The sequence below is a fragment of the Capra hircus genome, chromosome 16 (genome assembly GCF_001704415.2).
Source record: "Capra hircus breed San Clemente chromosome 16, ASM170441v1, whole genome shotgun sequence".
Taxonomy (NCBI): Eukaryota; Metazoa; Chordata; class Mammalia; order Artiodactyla; family Bovidae; genus Capra; species Capra hircus.
In genome coordinates, this window is record NC_030823.1 from 17541339 (window position 1) to 17558941 (window position 17603).

A 17603-nucleotide genomic window follows, 5' to 3' on the forward strand; every position below is an offset into this window, starting at 1 on the left:
AGCTCAGCATTTTGTTGCAAGGTAAGGCCTGCTTAAAAGAAACACAACCTCAGTTTTCCCAAAGGGGCTTCTTAGGCGGCTCGGTAGGTACAGAATCTGCCTGCCAGTACAGGACATGCAGGAGACCTGGGTTTGATTCCTGGGTCTGGAAAATCCCCCGGAGTAGGAAATGGCAACACACTCCAATGTTCTTGCCTGGAAAATTCCATGGACAGAGGAGTCTGCCAGGCTAGAGTCCACAGGGTCACCCATGGGGTCACAGAGTTGAACGTGACTGAACACAGCACAGAACATAGTTTCTCTGGTCATGACAAAATTCTTATAGTTGCTTTACCCAAACCTAATATTTTCTACATTTGCTCATTTTTTAAAGCCTCTGTTATTTCAGAATAATAGGATATCTGAAGTTTTATAGCCTAATTATATTGCTATTTCCAGTCTTAAAGTATTTTGCATATGCATTAATTTATTTAGCCTTTAGACAGTCCTGTGAGCTAAGTAACACTATAGTTCAAACTTGACAATTAAATAGGACGCTGGGTCCATTTGAAGTTTAACAGTGTGATCATTTGAGGAGAGACGTGGACATTGTGGGACTTTCAAGCAGAAGATTCAACATACTGTAGAAGCAGAATCAACAGAACTTAGTAACAGATTGGATATGGAAGTAAAGTAGAGGACTCAAGCCACACAACTTATGGTGTGGCTTAAGCAACTAGGAAGGTGATGGAGCCATTTAGCTATGTAACAGGGTGTGCTGCAGAATAATGACTAGAGTTTAGAAAAATATGTGGTCAGTACGGAGCTCCTGCCTACTGAGAAACCTGTATGCAGGTGAGGAAGCAACAGTTAGAACTGGACATGGAAAAATGAACTGGTTCAGAATTGGGAAAGGAATATGTCAAGGCTGTATATTGTCAGTCTGCTTATTTAACTTATATGTAGAGTACATCATGTGAAATGCTGGGCTGGATGAAGCACAAGCTGGAATCAAGATTGCCAGGAGAAATATCAATAACCTCAGATACACAGATGACACCACCCTTATGGAAGAAAGTGAAGAGGAACTAAAAAGCCTCTTGATGAAAGTGAAAGAGGAGAGTGAAAAAGCTGGCTTAAAACTCAGCATTCAGAAAACTAAGATCATGGCATCTGGTCCCATCACTCCATGGCAAATAGATGGGGAAAAGGTGAAACAGTGACAGATTTTATTTTCTTGGGCTCCAAGATCCATGTGGACAGTGACTGCAGCCACGAAATTAAAGATGCTTGCTCCTTGGAAGAAAAGCTATGACAAACCTAGATAACATATTAAAATGAAGAGCCATCACTTAGCTGACAAAGGTCCATATAGTCAAAACTATGGTTTTTCTAGTAGTCATGTACAGATGTGAGAGTTGAATCATAAAGAAGGCTGAGTTGCAAAGAATTGATGCTTTCGAATTGTGGTGCTGGAGAAGACTCTTGAGAGTCCCTTGGACAGTGAGAATACCAAATTAGTCAATCCTAAAGGAAATCAACCCTGATTATTCATTGGAAGGAGTGATATTGAAAATGAAACTCCAATATTTTGGACATCTGATGTGAAGAGCTGACTCACTGGAAAAGACCCTGATGCTGGGAAAGATTGAAGGCAGGAGAAGGGGTGACAGAGGATGAGATGGTTGGATGGCATCACTGACTCAATGTTTGACATAAGTTTGAGCAAGCTCCTGAAGGACAGGGAAGCCTGGTGTGCTGCAGTCCAGGGGGTTGTGAAGAGCTGGACATGACTTAACAACTGAATAACAATGCAGCTCTGCTGGAAGTGCTAGGCAATGTCTGCACGACTTACAGAAAGTATCAGCTTTACATCTTCAAGTTCATCTTCCCTCTGAAGATCTGTTTAAGACAACTTATATAAGAGAAGATCCAGGTTTATGAAAAGCAAGTTCCAGAGAGGAATTCTGTAGGGCAGTTTCTCCAGGTTATCTCTTTACCATTTGAGAGAGGGAGGGGAAGTGCGCCACATTCCTCTCTCGGGCATATGAAGGACATCCTAGATCAGGGGTTCCCAGCCTCCAGGACCTAATGCCTGATGATCTGAGGTGGAGCTGATATAATAATAACAGAAATAAAGTGCACAATAAAAGTAACGTGCTTGAATCATCCTGAAGCCATTCCCCCCATGCCAGTCTGTGGGAAAACTGTCTTCCACAAAACTGGTACCTGATGTCAAAAAGGTACCACTGCCCTGGAGAACATCAGGAAGAAATTGAGGGTGCCTGCAAAAAAGGCAAGATGGACCTTCCACTCTCTTCAAGAGGCCAGCTATGGAGGTAAAGAGACGTAGAGGGTAATTTTTATGCAGCCACCAGGGTGAAGAAGGGTCTTCTGAGATTTTTACATGATCCCAGGATTTGGGGATCATGTCCTAACACAGAAGCTGATACCTGCTTCTCATTCAGTGAATTCTCAAGTTCTGAGGCTGGCTGGGTCTCACCCAGTGGTAAAGCAAGTAGAGAAGATAGTGCTGGACTAGTTGTACTTTCCTTTTAAAATAGAACAACTTGTCCATAAGCCTATGAATGTCAAGAAAAGAATGAGTTTTGCTAACATGCTAGGTCCTGATATTGGCTGACATTTTGGGAGAGGGAACCTACAGGTAGAAGGCTGTGGGTGGATCTTTGGGGGCAGTAATGAACAAGGGTGCAAGAAATTTGCCAAGGAGTGTGTTGCCTGCATCAGGAACTGTGAAGCATGGAATTTCCTATGGGAGACCTCTATGTAACCCATTAAAAAAAAAAATCCCATGAGACACTTACACATCTGAAGGCAATGGTAGATGGACTGGAACAATGTTAGGCTCTGCCTCTTTTAGTTTAATTTTATCTTTTCTACCATGACCCTCGGGAAATCAACAAGAACAAAAGAAATAAAAATGGACATGCCTTCTATTCCCCACTGTTGATGCCTTAACACAAGTCAGGCTTTAGACTGGATTTAGACTGGTTTTTTTAGCATACAAATGAGTCTTGATTATCAAAACTGGGTGGTCTTTGTCACTGAAAGTGACTGGAAAACCATGGAACTTGCTCTAGAGCTCTCATGAGCAAGGAAGGAAGTCCTGATAAAGCTTTTATCAGGAATAAAGTGGTTGGAGATAAGTAAGGCCCTTCCAAGGAACTAGTTACACAAAGTTCAAGACTTACATGTTTTTTATGCCCAATAATACTGAGCAAGTAGATTGGTTAGGTATTAGGGTAGGGTAGGGTAGGGCATTAGAAAAAAGCAGAAAGATAACAGAAGCCTAATAGATGAACAGTTAAGAGCAAACAAAGTTCTTTACAATAAAAAACAGGTTGTACCAACACGTTGTTTTGTGTGACATCTACTCTGCCATATTTTGTATCAGAATGAATGATGTTATTACTCATATTCTATAATGTGAAAGTCCCAACTGACACAGAAAGTATGGCTATTGTTTTTATCACTATTTTTCCTTGATTTTGGAACAATAGTCACCAAAATAGTCTTTTTAGATAACTGTATTTCCCAAAGCATTTCTTTTGACTTATCAGTGGATCTGGGGGAAAATGCCAAGAACAATCAAATTTAAGAGCTCCAACTAATTCAAGATCATATGAAAAGAGCAATAATATTTTACACTAGACTAAGCCAAAATGAAAATGGGCTTAAAAATAAATCATTGATTTATTCACAAACTCCCTATCTTATGGCAATTATAAAGAGTCTCATTTTCCCCCCTTACATATCTACTTAATGGTAAAGAGATTTGCAACAACCACATGGGGACGTTTTGAATACTTCCTCTGTGACATTGGGCAAGGAAGTTTGGCAATTAGAATCTAGAAGCTAGAGTCTGTAATTCTGGATTTTATTTCCAGATCGGAAGCCAACTTTTAGTGACCCATATAATTCGCTTACTCCTCAGCACCGCATGCTTGATTCTACGTACAGAGCGAGGGACCATCTATCTTTCAGGGGACTGGGCAAGTGTCTAATCTGGGCTTGATGTTTTATAACCCTGTGGGGTGAACAGGGATACAGTGACAGCACAGACTAACAGGTAAACCACTTTTGCCTTTCTGTCCCAAGTTATTTTTGCCAGTGTGATGGCAGGTGCCAGGGAGAAAAAGCAAACACATCTGAATGGTGGCAACAGTACCGCCAACCTCGCCAGGAGTGTTCCCTGTAAATACCACCATGGAACTCTCCTGTGCCAAGCAAGGCTACATGCAGTTTCTCTCCTGACACCACACAATTCATCACCGAGTTAATTGGGAGGGGGCTTAAGGACTTCTACCTAAAGCTGGTTTTCAGTAGAGGAGGGGCTGGGTTTGAAGAGATCCTGAGGAACTAGATATCTCTCTCTTCCCCTTAGGAGAATCTCTGTAGGTCCAGAGATGAAACTTTTCATGTGATTAGGAGAGAAGCCGGTGATACATTAAAAGCCATACTCTTTCCATTTCGTCTCTCCTGCTGCCTCTGCTGCTGCTGCTCCTGCCAACACATATGCTCTCCACCCCCATGGAGGGCCCCCACTGCCAGTTCTCCATCCACTGCCACCATCAGGAGGACTCATGCATTCATTGCACCTGTTTTATGAGGCTCTCCCAGCTACGTCCACCTGTCTATAAACAGCTCTGGGGGGACTCTGGGACAAGGTAGCGATGGCACGACTCTGCACACAATTTATTGGTGACTTCTCGTGGGGGGATGGGATCCCAAGAGGAACAAGAGAGGTGTTAGTGACACCTCTTGCAAGCCTGGGAACTGGATTGCAATCCTGGATGGTGGGGATGGATTCTGTATCTCACAAACTGAAAATGTAGTTCCTTTGCTCTGGTGTATTTCAGCCACAGCTGTCAATGAAACAAAAAAATTGGAAAATATCCTAGGAGAGGCACAGAAATGGAAAGAGGCAGGAAAGACATTTAGTTGATGTAGGAATTGGAAAAACAGTGAGTAGAGCCAGGAAGGCTATAGAGAGCTTTAAAAGTAAATCACCACAGAAATGTTAAGGACCTCACAGAAGCAGAAAACTAAGAAGTGGCAAGAACACACAGAAGAACTATACAAGAAAAGTCTTAATGACCTTGATAACCATGATGGTGTGGCCACTCACCTAGAGCCAGACATCCTGGAGTGTGAAGTCAAGTGAGCCTTAGGAAGCACTACTATGAACAAAGCTAGTGGAGGTGACGGAATTCTAGCTGAACTGTTTCAAATCATAAAAGATGATGCTATGAAAGTGTTGCACTCAATATATCAGCAAATCTGGAAAACTCAGCAGTGGCCACAGGACTGAAAAAGGCCAGTTTTCATTCAAATCCCAAATAAAGGCAATGCCAAAGAATTGCCACACAATTACACTCATTTCACATGCTAGCAAGGTTATGTGCAAAATCCTTCCAGCTATGTTTCAGCAGTTTGTGAACTGAGAATTTCCAGATGTACAACCTAGGTTTGGAAAAGGCAGAGGAACCAGAGATCAAATTGCCAACATTTATTGGATCATGGAGAAAGCAAAGGAGTTCCAGAAAAAATATGTACTTCTGTTTCACTGACTACAGTAACTGTATGGATCAAACTTTGGAAAATTCTTTCACCTGTCTCCTGAGAAACTTGTATGCAGGTAAAAAAGCAACAGTTAGAACTGAATAGGGAACAATGGACTAGTTCAGAATTGGGAAAGGAGTACATTAAGGCTATATATTATCACCCTGCTTATTTAACTTATATGCAAAGTACATCATGCAAAATGCTGGGCAGGATGGATGGATTCACAAGCTGGAATCAAGATAGATGGAAGAAATATGAACAACCTCAGATATGCAGATGATATCACTCTAACAGCAGAAAGTGAAGAGGAACTAAAAAGCTTCTTAATGAAAGTAAAAGAGGGGAGAGAAAAAGCTGACTTGAAACTCAACATTCAAAAAACTAAGATCATGGCATCCAGTCCCATCACTTCACAGCAAATAGATGAGGAAAATGTGGAAGCATTGCAAGATTTTATTTTCCTGGGCTCCAAAATCACTGTGGATGGTGACTGCAGCCATGAAATTAAGACACTTGCTCCTTGGAAGGAAAGCTATGACAAACCTAGATAACATATTAAAAATCAGAGATATCACTTTGCTGACGAAGGTCCAAGTAGTCAAAGCTATGATTTTTCCAGTAGTCATGTATGGATGGGAGAACTGGATCATAAAGAAGGCTAAGCACTGAAGACTTGATGCTTTCAAACTATGGTGCTGGAGAAGACTCTTTTAAGAGTCCCTTGGACTGCAAGGAGATGAAACCAGTCAATCCTAAAGAAATCGATTCTGAATATTCTTTGAAAGGACTGATGCTGAGCTGAAGCTCCAATACTTTGGCCACTTGATGTGAAGAGCTGATTTATTGGGAAAGACCCTGATGCTTAGGTTGAAGGCAAAAGGAGAAGGAGGGGGCAGAGTATGAGATGGTTAGATAGCGTCACTGACTCAAACAACATGAATTTGAGCCAACTCAGGGGAGACTGTGGAGGACAGAGGAGCCTGGCATGCTACAGTCCATGGGGTCTCAAAGAGTTGGATATGACTTAGCAATTGAAAAACAACATCAACACATGAGCAGCAGAAACTCAGAAGCAAAGAAACTTATAAGCCTGAAATGCCTAGTAGTAAAAAAGTCTGTGTCTCAGACTTGACTACTCTCTTCCCTCAGAGTCTCTGCCCAATAGCCCAGCTGCATGACAGACTTCTCTCATACAGTAGAAGGTAGTATAGAGTATTAGAAAATTGAATAGAGTACTCAACGACTATTTGCCAAATTGGATTGAATGGTCAATAGCATGTTCTTGACCCTGAGGGTCCAATATACTAGTATAGAAAGAAGTAATGTATTTTGAATAGGAAGAGATGAACCTCAAATATAGGAGGAGGGATTTGGATAGGCTAAAAGGAACATTCTTCTCTGATAATGAGGAATTGGAAAGAAGAACCTCTAGAATCTCCTTCTTTAGGTATCTTTAAACAATGTTCTCTTGGGGATGTAGGAATGGATGAAACTCAAAGACAATAGTCTATTTTCCTGATTACTTCTTTCAAAGATGTCAGTCCATAAAGAGTCATGGAAACTTGGTCTAGTGACCATAATGTCATAACTCTAGCCTGATTGCTTTGTGGAATATGTCCTTGATTACTAAAAAGTTCAAATGGGACTTTTCTTGATGACTCTAATGAAATTTCCTCTTGGGATATTCAGGGACAAAGATCCAGATTTTGGAGGACCACTTTGAACACACACACACATACACACACTCAAAAGCAGAATGCAGAAATACTGTTTCTCAATTATTCTGGCTCTTATTTTTAACACTGCAAAGATGAATCTTTAGAAACATGGAGGAATAAAACAATATTGGTCTGGTAGATGAATGTTGGGGAAGGCCCATATACCAAGAGACATGCAAGACTTAAAGCTTGAGGCTATAAACCTTCCTCTTTTGAAGGAACTTTTTAGCATGATAAAAACAGAGCCAAACAGATTAAATAAAGAACATAGTTCACTGAATACTTTGAGTATTGTGCTGTAAAATGAAACTGGATATGAAGGGATGAGGGCTTCCCAGGTAGCTCAGTGGTAAAGAATCCGCCTGCCAATGTAGGAGATGCAGAAGTGGGTTCAATCCCTGGGTCGGGAAGATCCACTGGAGAAGGGGATGGAAGCCCACTCCAGTATTCTTGCCTGGGAAAGCCCACAATCAAAGGAGACTGGCGGGCTGCAGTCCATGGGGTTGCAAAGAGTCGGACACGATGAGCAAATAAACAACGACGTGGAGGGATGACTTAGAGGCTAAGTCATGTTGGAATTCCAGTAGAACTTTCTGAGAGATTAAATGTTTAGGCTCATATCTATGAAAGCCATATTTAAAAGATTAGACGTTTAATAATTGATATATTGATGCTGTCAATAAAATATATTTAAATTAAGATGTCTCATTCAGAAATCTCCTGTCAAGGATTTTTCAGTATTCTTTCAGGGTGGAAGTTGAGGACATGAATACGAGGGTATGGTGGGCGATAGATTTCCCCATGGATCACATAACTAAAAAAGAACTTCTATGCTTAAGAATGTTGCCTCTAATCTTATAATGAGGGCACTGTTAAATGTAATATAAAAGACTCCGATGATATATAAATTAAGTGTCAAATAAAAAATAAGTTCTTAACTCTAAATATAAGTGAAGATTTCTTTCTGATATAAATTTTAGCAAAATCTTTTTGGATCTACCTCCTTGAGTAATGAAAATAAAAACAAAAAGAAATGGGACCAAATCAAACTTACAAGCTTTTGCACAGCAAAGGAAACCCTAAACAAAATGAAAAGCGAACCCACAGAATGGGAGAAAATATTTGCAAATGAAGTGACTGACAAGGGATTAAACTCCAAAATTTAGAAACAGCTCATTCCGCTCTATATAAAAAAGTAAACAACCTAATCAAAAAATGGGCAGAATATCTAAATAGACATTTCTCCAAAGAAGACATACAAATGGCCAAGAGGTATATAAGAGATGCTCAACAGTGTTAATTATTAGAGATATGCAAATAAAAATTAGTGTCACCTCACACCAGTCTGAGTGGCCATCATCAAACAGTCTATAAACAATATATGCTGGAGAGAATGTGGAGAAAGGGAACCTTTTTATACTGCTCATGGGTATATAAACTGGTACAACCACTAGGGAGAACATTATGGAGGTTCCTTGTAAAACTAAAAATAAAACTATCATATGGCCCAGCAATCCCATTCCTGGGCATTCGAGTTTTCTAATTTGGAAAGACACAAGCACCCCAATATCCACTGCAGTACTATTTACAATACCCAAGACACAGAAGCAACCTAAATGTCCCTTGACAGAGGAAAGGATATAGAAGATTTGGTACAATATACAAGGGACTGTTACTCAGCCATAAAAAAATGAAAGAATGACATTTGCCACAACGTAGATGGACTAGAGATCAAGTTTCTAAGTGAAGTCAGAGAAAGACAAATGTGTGGAAATGTATTCCACTTATATGTGGAATATAAAAAAAGAGATACAAATGACCTTATTTGCAAAACATAAACAGACTCACAGACTCAGAGAACAAATTTATGGTTACCAAAGATGAAATGTAGGGGAGGAGGGGTAAATTAGGAGCTTGGGATTAACATATTCAAACTATATATAAAATATAAAGCCTTGCTGATAGTCAACAAGGACCTACTGTATAGCACAGGAACTCTACTCAACATTCTGTAATTACTTACATGGGAAAAAATGGATATATGAAATGCAGGACTGAATCACTATGCTGCGCACCTGAGACTAACACAACATTGTAAATCATCTATATTCCAATATAAAACAAAAGTTAAGTTAAAAATGAAGATTTCTTTAATTAATACATTTCTTATTTCTTAGTCATATGAGAAATTTGAACATTGGATAGTGAGAAAATATTACATTCTATTCACTTATGAAGATTCTTCCGGAGTTTCATTAAAATATGTTTGCCTCACCTTATTTAGGTATTTTGGGTATCCTCTATAAGATAACCTTTATGTAAATTGGGCTTCCAAAACTGGAAACATAGAAGATGATCCGGCCTTTGAAAATGATGCTTTATGTTTCCAGTTTTTCTTCCTTGCGAGGGGTTTTCATATTTAGGACAGTCATCGCACATTTTGAAAACCATGTGTATTTCACTCCCAAGACCACAATGTTTCATCTGTCCCATGAAACCCCTTCAGTCTTAGGGTTTCCTGCTGACCTCCCAGAGCACATCTTTCAGTCTTTCCTATTTTGTTAATATCTGCTACCTGCCCATCATTCTGCTCAATGCTGGGGAGAGTCAGGGCTGCCAACTAATATCTATGAGACATAATTTGATTAATTTGGGGTTTTACAGATCTTTACTAAAATTAAATTTTTTTAAATAAAATAATAATTAATCATTAGAAAAAATAAAAAAATAGAGAATTACATGAAGCAAAATGTAAAACTGTCTCCTCTCCCTATAGGTAGCCTTATTGATAAGGGCAGAGAAGTTCCTTGTCCCAATATATCTCCTCTCTATACCTACAATATTCTAGAAAATTTTATACAAATAGAATCACATTTACAAACTTTCCAGAGCATTTCTTGCTTAACACTTTTGATGTATGATTTTTTCATGGGTTGTGGCTTGTGGCCAGTAGGCGGTAGGGTTTGGGATCTGAATCTCAGTGTGGTGAATATTATGGGCTGTAACCCACTACTTCGCTCACTTTTTAGTGTTCAGTTCTCATCTCTGCATATTATAAGAGAGAAAGCTCCCTGAGAGAAGGACCATCCTGTTTTTTGTATCTCCTATAGAACATAAGGCTATGCCAGGTACAAAGAGAGCTCTCAGGAGATAGAAGGTAAATTGAATTAAGTGGTGGTATGGGCCAGAGGAGGCCAACCCTGAAAAATCACCATTAAGTTATAGTGCATGTGACGTATATGTATAACTATATCTATTTATCTGGATAGGTATATCTAGAAATTAAATTTTCTTTTTCCTCAAAGAGTCAATAATATCATATTTACATATGTGGCATGTCTAATTTTATCTGAGCTTCATCCCTGTGAGGTGCAGAGCGAAACATTTAATACTTTTATTTAATGGGTCTGAAAGTCATGCAAAGAGAGATCAGTTATTTTTTGGCAGTAACACAGATTAACTATGATCTGAACACTGGTCTCCAGTATCTCCTATACTTAGTGCAGTATCCTGTCCCCATGACTACTTTGTAACTTTTGCACTTAAAAATTCCCATATATTTGAGCATCAAGTAAAGAAAAATGATAAGCCAGCTAAGAAAATTAATGTCAACATATTAACCAATAAGTACCTGTTCTTATACACAATGGAATATTTCAGCCATAGAAAGGAACAAAACTGGGTTAAATGTACAGCCATGGATAGACATAGAGACTGTCATACAGAATGAAGTCAGAAAGAGAGAAACATATATTAATGCAAATATGTGGAATCTAGGAAAATAGTACAGGTGATCTAATTTGCAAAGCAGATATTGAGACACAGACATAGAGATCAAGCATATGGATACCAAGGGTGAAGGGAGGAGTGATAGGAGGAATCTGGAGATTGGAATTGTCATATATATACTATTGATGCTATGCATAAAATAGATAACCGAAGGGAAAAAATAGATAACAAACAAGAACCTACTTTATAACACAGGGAACTCTACGCCACGCTCTGTGGTGACCTAAATGAGAAAGGAAATCCAAAAAAGAGGGGATATATGTATATGTCTAGCTGGACCATAAAGAAGGCTGAGCACTGAAGAACTGATACTTTTGAATTGTGATGCTGGAAAAGACTCTTAATAGTCCTTGGATAGCAAGGAGATCAAAACAGCCAATCCTGAAGGAAATCAATCCTGAATATTCACTGAAAGGACTGATGCTGAAGCTGATGCTCTAATATTTTGGCCACCTGATGTGAAGAGCCAACTCATTGGCAAAGACCCTGATGCTGGGAAAGACTGAAGGCAAAAGGAGAAGGGGACAGCAGAGGATGAGATGGTTAGATAGCATCACCAACTCAATGGACATAAGTTTGAGAAAGCTCCAGGAGATAGTGAAGGACAGGGAAGCCTGGTGAGCTACAATTCATGGGGTTGCAAAGAGTCAGACATGATTTAGCAATTGAACCACAATAGCTAATTCACTTTGCTGTATAGTAGAAACTATTAATAACAGAACATTGTAAAGCATGTACACCTCAATAAAAATTAATTTAAAAAATCTAAGTACCTGTTATTCTTTTTTTTTCTTTTTTCTAAAGTTCTTACCATCACTGTGAAAGCATGCACAACAGAGAAGTTCAAGGTCGGGTCATCAGTTTTCTGTTGGTAAACCACACGATACTGGAAGATGATGCCGTTGGGAGAGTCCGGCTCAGTCCAGTTCAGCAGAACTGAATGGGCACCGGTGACCTGAGCCCAAGGTGCCGGGAAATCTTGAGGTGGGGCTTCCAGAGTCCGTGCTGACGACCACAGACTCTCCACAGAGCCCCTGGAGTTACAGGCTCTGACCCGATACTCATAGAGCGTGAAAGGCCTCAGAGTGTCGGCATCGTCAATAAATTCAAGGGCTCCTTCTGACCAGACAAACACAAGGGATTCCTCTTCAATGCCAGTAGGACGTCTGAAAGGAAACCAGGAAGGAATCAGTGACACCTCACACTCAAGAAGGTTTGTGGACAGAGTAAGAAATTGCTTTTTAGAAGAATTTGTTACAAACTCAATTTTTCAACAGTCCTGTTAACCAAAATGAACATGGTAAGTCTAACAATAGGAGTTTGCTTCGGAACTCTTTAAAGGGTAAAAGTCAAATTTATTTCAGATGGCTTCTCCAAAACCTAAGTAAAAAGCAGAGTATGCTCAAAAAATTATTTCAACTATCTAAGAAAGGAATTTAGTCCCATCTTTAGATTTTACTAATGTCAAAACTAGGGCTCATGAAATCAGACAGAAAAAAACAAGTAACTATCACTTTGTTGTACATCTGAAACTAACACAACATTTTAAATCAATTATATTTCAACCTTACCCCCCACCCAACCCCCCAAAAACCCCTAAGGCCCATGCAAACTCTTTTGGTATTCAATATATAGAGCACTGGAGAAGGCAATAGCAACCCACTCCAGTATTCTTGCCTGGAGAATCCCATGGACAGAGGAGCCTGGGGAGCTACAGTCCAGGGGGTTGCAGAGTAGAACACGACTGAGCGACTAACACCCACACACACACGTAGAGCATTAAATGTCTAAGTAAGAGAAATGGAACTGTCAGTTGTTAGAATGACCCCCAATATGTGATATGGTATTTTATTTGGAACAGATACTTGCTAATCTGGGTATAAAATCATGATGCAGATCTGACCAGAATGGGAAGTTTCCGAGGAATTGTGGTTGGTCTCTTTCTGGGTTACCAGCATCTGAACCCAGTAAGCTCAATAAAACTTTTAAAAAAAATTAAAGTATAGTTAATTTACAAAGGTGACTTAATTTCTACTATACAGCAAAGTGATTCAGTACATTCTTTTTTATACCCATTTCCATTATGGTATATCTGAGAATATTGAATATAGTTCTCTGTGCTTTACAGTAGGACCTTGTTGTTTATCTATTCTATATATAACGGTTTGCATCTACTAACCCCAAACTTCCAGTCCAAATAATTTTTTGAATGAATGGCCCAAAGGCATATAATTCCATGGCTTTTCTGCATCTTTGCCTCATCTCTATCAACCCTTCCTTCCTATGAGGTTAAGTATTCTAGGTTGGGGAAGAATTGTACACAAGGGATGACCCTTTCCTCGTTTTGCTTCATCTCCAGTTGAGAAGAGATTGATGAATAAATCAGTATTTTCCAGGCTCTTGGGGTATTTAATTAACTCACTCTTCAGATGCTGGCATGTTCACATACTGCCTTATCAGATTAACCATCAAAATGGAAAGGGTTATTAAGACAAAGTAAATGACAGTACCTTTCAGGAAAAGGCAGGATATTTAAAATCTTTGGCTTTGAGAATATGATGATCCTCAAGTTGATAAGTCACTATGACCTAGGAAAGAGCAATGACAGTCTACCTGCTGGAGGCTGTGGAGAATTCACAGATAATCCCAGTGACCTGCAATTATGGCTCAACAACCCACCTCATTATTCCTTGCCAGACTCTGCACCCAGTATAGGTGTGCAGGGTGTGGCCTTTGTACTTGCTGCTGATACCAGGTACCAGGTGCGTCAGTGGGATGGATCATTCTAATGAGGACCAAGGGCTCACAGCCAAAATCTCCTCTCAGTAAGTTTTTCAAAAGGTATTTGCTGAGAACATGATGTAGTAGACAAACATGAACTTTTATGGGAAAATAAAATGGTCTGTTTTGTCTGGCTTCAAACTTTCTATGACAATTGAAAGAATTTTTGTAAAAAATTCATGAATTCCTACATTGAGGTATAGCCATAGTTGTCATAAAACTGACATTCTATTAAAAAACTAAAGAAAAAACAAAACAAAAAGGAAAAAAAGTAGGAGAAACATAAAAAATAAAAGAACACACACACAATGGGTATTCTTTTTTTTAATTTACTTTTTTAATTGAAGGATAAGTGCTTTGCAGAATTGTGTTGTTTTCTGTCAAACCTCAACATGAATTCCCCATAAGATATACACATATCCCCTCCCTCCTGAACCTCCCTCCCATCTCCCTTCTCATCCCATCCCTCTAGGTTGATACAGAGCCCCTGAGTTTTCTGAGCCATACAGCAAATTCCCATTGTGGATATTCTTTAAAAAATTGCCTGAAAGTATAAATTTTAAAAATCTGTACTATGTAAGAGATAAAAGTATTATGTTAGCCCCAAGTTTATCCACCAAAATAGTTGGAGGATGCAGTCTGGTTAAATATTCAGTTCTTATAAGAAATTATTAATATTATAGTGAGGTAACCATGGGAAGGACTGATGCTGAAGCTGAAACTCCAACACTTTGGCCACCTCATGCGAAGAGTTGACTCATTGGAAAAGACTCTGATGCTGGGAGGGATTGGGGGAAGGAGGAGAAGGGGATGACGGAGGATGAGACGGCTGGATGGCATCACCGACTTGATGGACATGAGTTTGCGTGAACTCTGGAAGTTGGAGATGGACAGGGAGGCCTGGCGTGCTGTGATTCATGGGGTCACAAAGAGTTGGACACGACAGAGTGACTGAATTGAACTGAACTGAACCATTCCATCTGTGGTATTTAAAAAAAAAAAAAAGGACATTTTTATGTTGAATGAATTCTGAATAGAAGATGTTGAATAGGCAACAATTATTTCTAATTTATTTAAGATATAAGCTTCAACTGTTCATTTAACTGGAAGTGTTTCCTCCTGAACAGTCTGTGTGCAGGAAAATCACATTTCCAGTTCTCTCTGAAGAGCCAAGTGGTTGCCTCTGCTTAAGCTCATGTGGGAGATACTTCAGTAATTCCCTCTTCTAATTCGAGTTAATTTAATGTTGCTTAACACTTAAGAAGAAAACGAAAATAATTATTAAACCAGGAACTATATATTTTAAAGAGCATTCATACTTACGTTGTCTTCATGTAGTATAACCTTTTAAAGAACTGCCTACCCTCTTGGAATACCAGTAGTTCTTAGTGCTTATCTTCAAAAGCAATTAAAATAAAATCCTATAATTTAATGCATTTCCCATAACAATTTAGGATGAGACTGAAACCTTACCTCATGAAGAATATTAGAATACTCTGAATTTAAATAAATAACCTGTAGTCACAGGAGATGGGTTGCAGGCCTTGCTTTGCCACACCATTAAATGACCTTGGGCAAACTCACCTGTATTCTCTAGTTTTCATTTTACTTTGTAAACTGGAGTAAATAATCTGATAGTGCATAATGTCTAGAATTTTGTAAGAATTAAATAATTCTTATTTAATTATGCACATGAAAATCACTGGATCAAATGTAATACATAACACAAAGGAAGTTATCATTGAAATGATATCCAAGCCGTAAGAGGGTGTGGAGAAAAGGGAACCGTCCTACACTGTTGGTGGAAAGGTAAATTGGTGCAGCCACTATGGAGAATAATATGGAGGTTCCTTCAGAAACTAAAACTAGAATTACCATATGATCCTTGCAATCCTCTGAGTACAGATCTGGAAAAGACAAAAACTCTAATTTGAAAAGATACCTGCACTCCGGTTTTCACTGCAGTCCTATTTACAATAGTCAAGACGTGGAAGCAACCTAAATGCCCATCAACAGATTAATGGATAAAGAAGACGTGGTACATATAGACAATGGGATATTCCTCAGCCATAATAAAGGATGAAATAACGCCACTTACAGGGCCTGCTGCTGCTGAGTCGCTTCAGTCGTGTCCGACTCTGTGCGACCCCATAGACAGCAGCCCACCAGGCACTGTCAGCCCTGGGATTCTCCAGGCAAGAACACTGGAGTGGGTTGCCATTTCCTTCTCCAATGCATGAAAGTGAAAAGTGAAAGTGAAGTCACTGGGTCGTGTCCAACTCTCAGCGACCCCACGGACTGCAGCCCACCAGGCTCCTCCATCCATGGGATTTTCCAGGCAAGAGTACTGGAGTGGGCTGCCATTGTCTTCTCCGTTAAAGGGCCTAGAGATTATCATATTAAGGGAAGCAAGTTCAGTTCAGTTTAGTTCAGTTCAGTCACTTAGTCGTGTCCGACTCTTTGCGACCCCATGAATCGCAGCATGCCAGGCCTCCCTGTCCATCACCAATTCCTGGAGTTTACTAAAACTCATGTCTATTGAGTCAGTGATGCTATCCAGCCATCTCATCCTCTGTTGTCCCCTTCTCCTCCTTCCCCCAATCCCTCCCAGCATCACGGTCTTCTCCAAGGGAAGCAAGTTAGACAAAGACAAATACTGCTTGGTATCACTCATATGTGAAAACTAAAATGTGATACAAATAAACTTATTTATAAACAGGAATAGACTCACAGATATAGAAAATAAACTTATGGTTACCAAGAGGGAGAGATGAAGGGGAGGGATAAATTAAGAATTTGGGATTAAAATATATATACTACTATATATAAAATAGATAAATAACACGGTCCTTTTGTATACCACAGGGACTATATTCAATACCTTGTAATAAACCATAATGGAAAAGAATCTGAAGAGAATATATATATGTATATACATATATATGTGTGTGTGTATATATATATATATAAAACTGAATTTGCTGTACACCAGAAATTAACACAACACTGTAAATCAACTATACTTCAATTAAAAAGAAGAAGTGATGTCCACAGCCAATACTGAGGAAGACAAATCCAGCAGTTGTGTATAGGCTGCATTGAACAGGGAGTGACAGCATCTCATCACACAATGAAGTCATCTCAACAGCCCATATGAGAATAAATGTGAATCCTGAACTAGACTCCTGGTAGAGGAAGTGGAAACACAGGTGATTTAAAAAATGCTTTGGAAAGTCTGAATCATCCCACTTTCCAGAGTGAGTGTCTGCTCTGGTGCTGGGGAAAAGACTTCAAATACCTTCCAAAAATTTTAAAGCTTAATTGCATTTAAAACTCTTCAGTGATTTGTTATGGAACTGGCCTGTGTTTATTACTCCGGATTCACCTTCTGAGATTTCTATTCCAATTTTACTTTCTGGTCAAAATCCAATGCTTAAAAAAATCCAGTGCTTAAAAAACCATCCAATCCTTGCCCACGTTTCCCTTGTATTCCATGATATTTCATGCTGCCATGCTTGGATATCTGTTAATCCTGTTCTGCAATGCCTTGTTCCGTTTTCCTTCATTTTCCTCCTCCTTTCTATAGGCTAACTCCAAACCAGCTTGGAAAACTCAACCCCCATTTTGTCCAGTAAGTCTTTCCTTTGATTCTCTCTCAAACAGGGTTATGTATTTTTTGCACTGTCAGCTGTCATGTCCGACTCTTTGAGACCCCATGGCCCACCAGTCTTCTCTGCCTATGGGGATTCT

At 39.4% G+C, this 17603-nt stretch overlaps 1 protein-coding gene across 1 annotated transcript in view; it reads right to left on the reverse strand.

Annotated features, from left to right (window-relative positions):
- USH2A (usherin) overlaps nucleotides 1-17603 on the reverse strand; it is a 935662-nt gene that overhangs the window by 125165 nt on the left and 792894 nt on the right. The window contains exon 61 of the mRNA XM_005690572.2: nucleotides 11884-12238. Within this exon, the coding sequence (XP_005690629.2) occupies nucleotides 11884-12238 (355 nt within the window). The remainder of the gene's footprint in view (nucleotides 1-11883; nucleotides 12239-17603) is intronic.